This window comes from Tarenaya hassleriana, unplaced genomic scaffold (genome assembly GCF_000463585.1).
Source record: "Tarenaya hassleriana unplaced genomic scaffold, ASM46358v1 Cleome5, whole genome shotgun sequence".
In the NCBI taxonomy this organism is placed as follows: Eukaryota; Viridiplantae; Streptophyta; class Magnoliopsida; order Brassicales; family Cleomaceae; genus Tarenaya; species Tarenaya hassleriana.
This window is the reverse complement of record NW_010967707.1, coordinates 5,824,306-5,828,874: the sequence shown is the minus strand read 5'-3', so window position 1 is coordinate 5,828,874 and position 4,569 is coordinate 5,824,306. Positions and strand designations below refer to the sequence as shown.

Genomic DNA, 4,569 nt, shown 5'->3' with positions numbered 1-4,569 from the left:
AAATCAGAAAGGATGCTTTTTTTTATATAATATATGCTTTCTTGCCATTTGTTTATTTTTGAAAACCCTATTAGTTGGCCAAAACGGTCCACCTCTCAATCCTAGCGTAACGATTCACGTAATATAAAATTAAGTACACTCTCTTTCTTTCTCGTATGATATTATTACATGATGGAGCAACCGTGGACGTTGTCGTCGCTGAAGAGGGAAACGTAGTTCTCCTCGGGCGCGTTTGCGTTTGGAAACGCCTGCCCGGGGTTTCTGATGTGACCCGCGGGGGCGCGTTTGTCGTACATTCCAGGGGCAAAAGGGTAATATACCACGTGCTGGGGGATGTACGGCCAAAACTCCGCCTTCTTCCCCGTGCTCTTCACCCTCTTCAGCACCTTGTTTGGGTCCACGTGTCCGTTCACCGTCAACCGGCTCTGTTTCCGGTTCACCTCCACGGTTTTCACCCCTGTACCGGTTTATTGAACCAATTGATTAAATTTGTAATCATGACTTTGGTGGGTTGACGACGGTCCATGTATGCATATAGTTCCGTACGTAATTACATGTGTATATATAGAGAGAGAAGAATAAGAATATTTAAAGAAGGGAAAAAAAGCATAAAGTAAATGCAAACAAAAAGGAGATACCTTTCATGCGACGAACTATATTTCTAATTCTTCTCTCACAGCCATCACAGTCCATCTTCACCTTGATCTCCACCGTCTGTACAAAATCCATTTAACAGTATTATATACCTAATTAAACAAGCAAACGATACATATATATATATATATATATGTAATAAAATGGAACGATTGTGACGTATAATTGGGGTGTAGACGTACAAGCATATACACACATACGTATTATAATAGTTGAAGAAAAAAGGGTAAGAAAGCTCGCAATATATTCGGTGAGTGAAGATATGATAATGCAACTTCAAACGGCGAACATCAAAGACTATACGGTAAATCGAAAATATGTAATGGGTGACGGTAAATGGACTATACAAATTTATATATAATATACGCACACTCTTTTAGTTTGAACTATATATATATGTATATATAAAGAATGATGGAGAGAGTGTGGAAGACGAGACCTGCAATGGCTTACGCTTTCTCTTGCCAGTGTAAGTATAGGAGCAAAAGCTGGAAATATAATCAAATGCACCCATTAATGTTCTCTTCTCCTTTACCCCAAGGCACTATATATATATGTGTGTGTGTGTATATATATATATCTCAATCTATTTAGGTGGTTTGTGTGTGTATATATATAGGGAGAAAGAGAGAGAATGAAGGAAGAGGGTTTTCTTAAGAGAGAAGGAGGAGAGAGTTACGTGACATTCATTCAAGATTCGACGTATGTATCTATATGTGTTCCTTTTTTTAATTTGGGTGGTCCAATTATTTATATATTAATGCCCATTTGTCCCAATCCCTCTTTAAGTTGTGTGACTAGATACATCATATAATACCGGTTTTGTGCATTACATATTTAGTTCGAACTAGAAACAAAACAATTCATTGGATCTGTCCTTCATAATCTGCTAATTCGATTCTTGTTACACGAAAATATGCATATATACACATAAATGACGATATTAGAAGAATACCACTTTCTTTTGCGGTTATTTTAATTTATTATTAGCTAGATTAGTGAGAAAGAGAGTTTTTCTTTTTCATAAAGCTGTTTTTTATTAGCCTCTGCTTTGGTTTTTTTATTCAAAGGTTGCAAAACTTTGCATCATTCAAACTATAAAGTCCCTAATAATTGAATGTCCACATGTATATATATGTGTGTGTGTGTGTATATATGTATGATGAGTTCAGATACTCAGAAACTGAGCAAATGCATGGAGAACACGTTGACTCGTAATTGAGCCCATACATAAAGTTTGTTCCTTGGATGTTCTTACTGTACATTTTGCATCACAGAATTTTTCTTTCTTGCTCGTGGATTCTAAGCTACAGTTGGTTGAAATTTCTAGGTCTTTCTTCTTGGTCAGATCCTGAAATTGTTTCATAAACACAAAATCTGATTGCGTTAATCAAACATACCACAAGATCTCACTCACTCAAGGACTCGAGGACAAATCTCTTCTGACCATTAGGACAGGAAACTGTCTGAAAGCTCCACAAACTTGGGAACATACGGTTTCCCAAAAAGAAAGCAAGGGTTAGAAGAACACATAACATCCTCCAGATTGATCCTAAGACATTGCAAGAGTGAATCCTCTCTCAATCTTTTATACATCTTATATGCCTCAATAATTAACATAATATTATATTGCAATATACGCGCGTGTGTGGGTGTGTGTGTGTTTTCAGTTGTAGGCGAGAAGCCCACTTGACTTGATACAGTAGAAGCTTAGAGAAAGAGACAAATGGAAAAGAGATTAAGAGAATCTTGAGTTCCAGAATGTGTCTTGAATTGATAATGCAATTCTACCCACAAATCCAAAAGCGGATTCCAACGTGTTACATTCACATATAATTCTCTCCTTTTGACCTATCCCTGTAACTAGGACTTCTGATCATCATTCTCTTATCTTTCAGATAGATATTGAAATTACTATGTGGATGTGTTATGTATGATGCAATCAGTACCTGTGGAGATCATAGCCCCTTCCTTGGAGCGGGAGCACGACCCACACTGACTTCTCGAATCATAGCTTCGGGATCAGTCAAAGTCTCTGCCATGTGTTCACGGTCATGGTAACTATCGTGATCTCTTCCTCCCCGACAGTCTCCTCCGCCTCTGTCTCTTCTCGATTCCCGATCCCTACTCCGCTCCTTTGATCTGAGAAGTGAGAATATGAATCATTTGGGAAGTCAAAATGTTTTAACTCTCAGAAATAGCCAATGATCACACACTGATAACAATCGGAATCAGAATGAATGGAAGCTATTGGAAAACCCTCATGTCCTCGTACCATTCATTCCGAGCAAGAAGCAATTTCACTTTACATAAACAACTACCCTATGCATCCCCAAGTTGGTCTTGAGAAGCAACACATCGAACAAATTAGACAAATTTCAGCACGAAAGAGTCAGACAATATACATGAAGCTCTGCTAAGTTGCCCCGAATCTGCAAAGTGGCATCAAATTTTCTTTTAAGACCATGCCAGCATCTCAATGTGTACAACCAAACAGCAGTCACTAGTAGAAGCTTTGCCATGCAACCGTAAAAGATGCATGGTCCTCAAATGCAGAATGTTCAGAAAAGGTCACATGCAATACCACAGATGCAGTTTCAGTAATTAGAAAATCAAGGCTTTATTTTTTAGAAGATGAGGGTTTTCCAATAGCTTCCATTCATTCTGATTCCGATTGTTATCATTTAAGCTTCTTACACAGGCTGGTTGAAAATGATTTAGTGCAGACCAATGCCAAAAAATTCAACCAGGAAAACTGTGTTGAAACAGAGATAAGAATGTGACATCTGCTCAAGTTATCACCACATTATCCAGTCATACAAATAATCACATAATAACAACTTTCATCGAAATTATTAGAGGAACATAAACTTGTGCAACAAACACCTCAAAAGAAGCACGGAAAATGTCAATATTATGTATGTTAGCGGTGCTAGTAAGTTTCCTTCATCTTCTCTTTAATTTGTTTTGATAACTCAAGTAATTCAGGAGCCTGTATTTGGAAGACCAAAAGGTGGCCTGGTATGAAACAGCCAATAATAACATAACAGAAACCTTCAATGCATTCTGAAATAAGATAATCACCAGGGTGACTTCAGATGCGAAATTGCGATGGCAGCTTTGGCATCCTCTTCCTGAAGATGCTTAATGGCTCTGCCAATCTTCCTATCACACTCAAAAATCAACCTGTCTATAGCATCTTCCAATAACAACTCTGCCTATACTCCAAACGCCGAGTCACTCTTCATGATTAATTTCATAAGCTCGAGTTAGACAGGATAAAAGTACATCAAGAATAAACTGAAGGTGAATAGTCAAAATGTAAACACTGCCAACAACTTAGCCAATGAAATACTGATTGTGAAGCTATCAGCCTATCATGTCACTCATGTGCCATTAAGGTTAAAAAAGTTGCTCGAAACAATTTCATGAGGCAATGAATGTCTCGGATACCGCATTGAGCAATTGACTAAATAAGGGAAATAGGTATCATAGAAGCAGCTTATCACGGATACTAGAGAATGTGAGCTCCATGCTTAGAGCAAGTGAGAAAGAGTTGAAAGTTCCCAAAAAATGATACGATTTTCGGAGCTGCAAAGAGTGGACCTTTGGGCAAGGACCCATATCCATTTTCTGCTACATAGCATAGAAATCAATGGGGCATCAGAAATTACGAAGAGAAATTGATTGGACCATGAACATTGAACACCATCCAAAGGGTAGATCAAAATGACCACCAAGAATAGCAAAACCTCACTGCATCTCGTGCCTTATCGACCCTTCTTCTCACCACCCAAATACTCGAACCCGGAAATCACCGCATCTATGAAGTTAGGGTTTTGCGAGGGACGAACGAAAAACAAACTGCGGAAGAAGACATGGGCCGGAAGATTACACACACCGTCAATCGGAAGA

The 4,569-nt window shown here is 38.4% G+C and overlaps 1 protein-coding gene and 1 long non-coding RNA gene across 3 annotated transcripts; both read right to left on the bottom strand.

Moving 5' to 3' along the window:
* Nucleotides 1-1,256, bottom strand: LOC104827236 (heavy metal-associated isoprenylated plant protein 21). Its single transcript, XM_010560372.2, has 3 exons — nt 1,094-1,256; nt 639-714; nt 1-457 (listed from the first exon to the last, which is right to left on the bottom strand). The coding sequence occupies exons 1-3, from the start codon at nt 1,166-1,168 to the stop codon at nt 165-167; spliced, it is 444 nt and encodes a 147-aa protein (XP_010558674.1). The 5' UTR covers nt 1,169-1,256; the 3' UTR covers nt 1-164.
* Nucleotides 1,257-1,827: 571 nt separating this feature from the next.
* LOC104827234 lies at nt 1,828-4,563 on the bottom strand. 2 transcript variants are annotated; one of them, XR_773893.1, is made up of 3 exons: nt 3,739-4,563; nt 2,604-2,796; nt 1,828-2,005 (listed from the first exon to the last, which is right to left on the bottom strand). It is a non-coding gene; the product is annotated as an uncharacterized LOC104827234 (long non-coding RNA). The 2 variants fall into 2 exon arrangements; XR_773892.1 differs by lacking the exon at nt 1,828-2,005 and having other exon boundaries at nt 2,372-2,796.
* Nucleotides 4,564-4,569: the final 6 nt, after the last annotated feature.

Bases quoted from the DNA above. Each gene is read 5' to 3' on its own strand.
- LOC104827236 (XM_010560372.2), bottom strand. From the start codon at position 1,168: ATGGGTGCATTTGATTATATTTCCAGCTTTTGCTCCTATACTTACACT. The intron at 715-1,093 runs GTCTCGTCTTCC...GATTTTGTACAG, and splicing joins GAAAGCGTAAGCCATTGCAG to ACGGTGGAGATCAAGGTGAA. The intron at 458-638 runs GTATCTCCTTTT...AAACCGGTACAG, and splicing joins TATAGTTCGTCGCATGAAAG to GGGTGAAAACCGTGGAGGTG.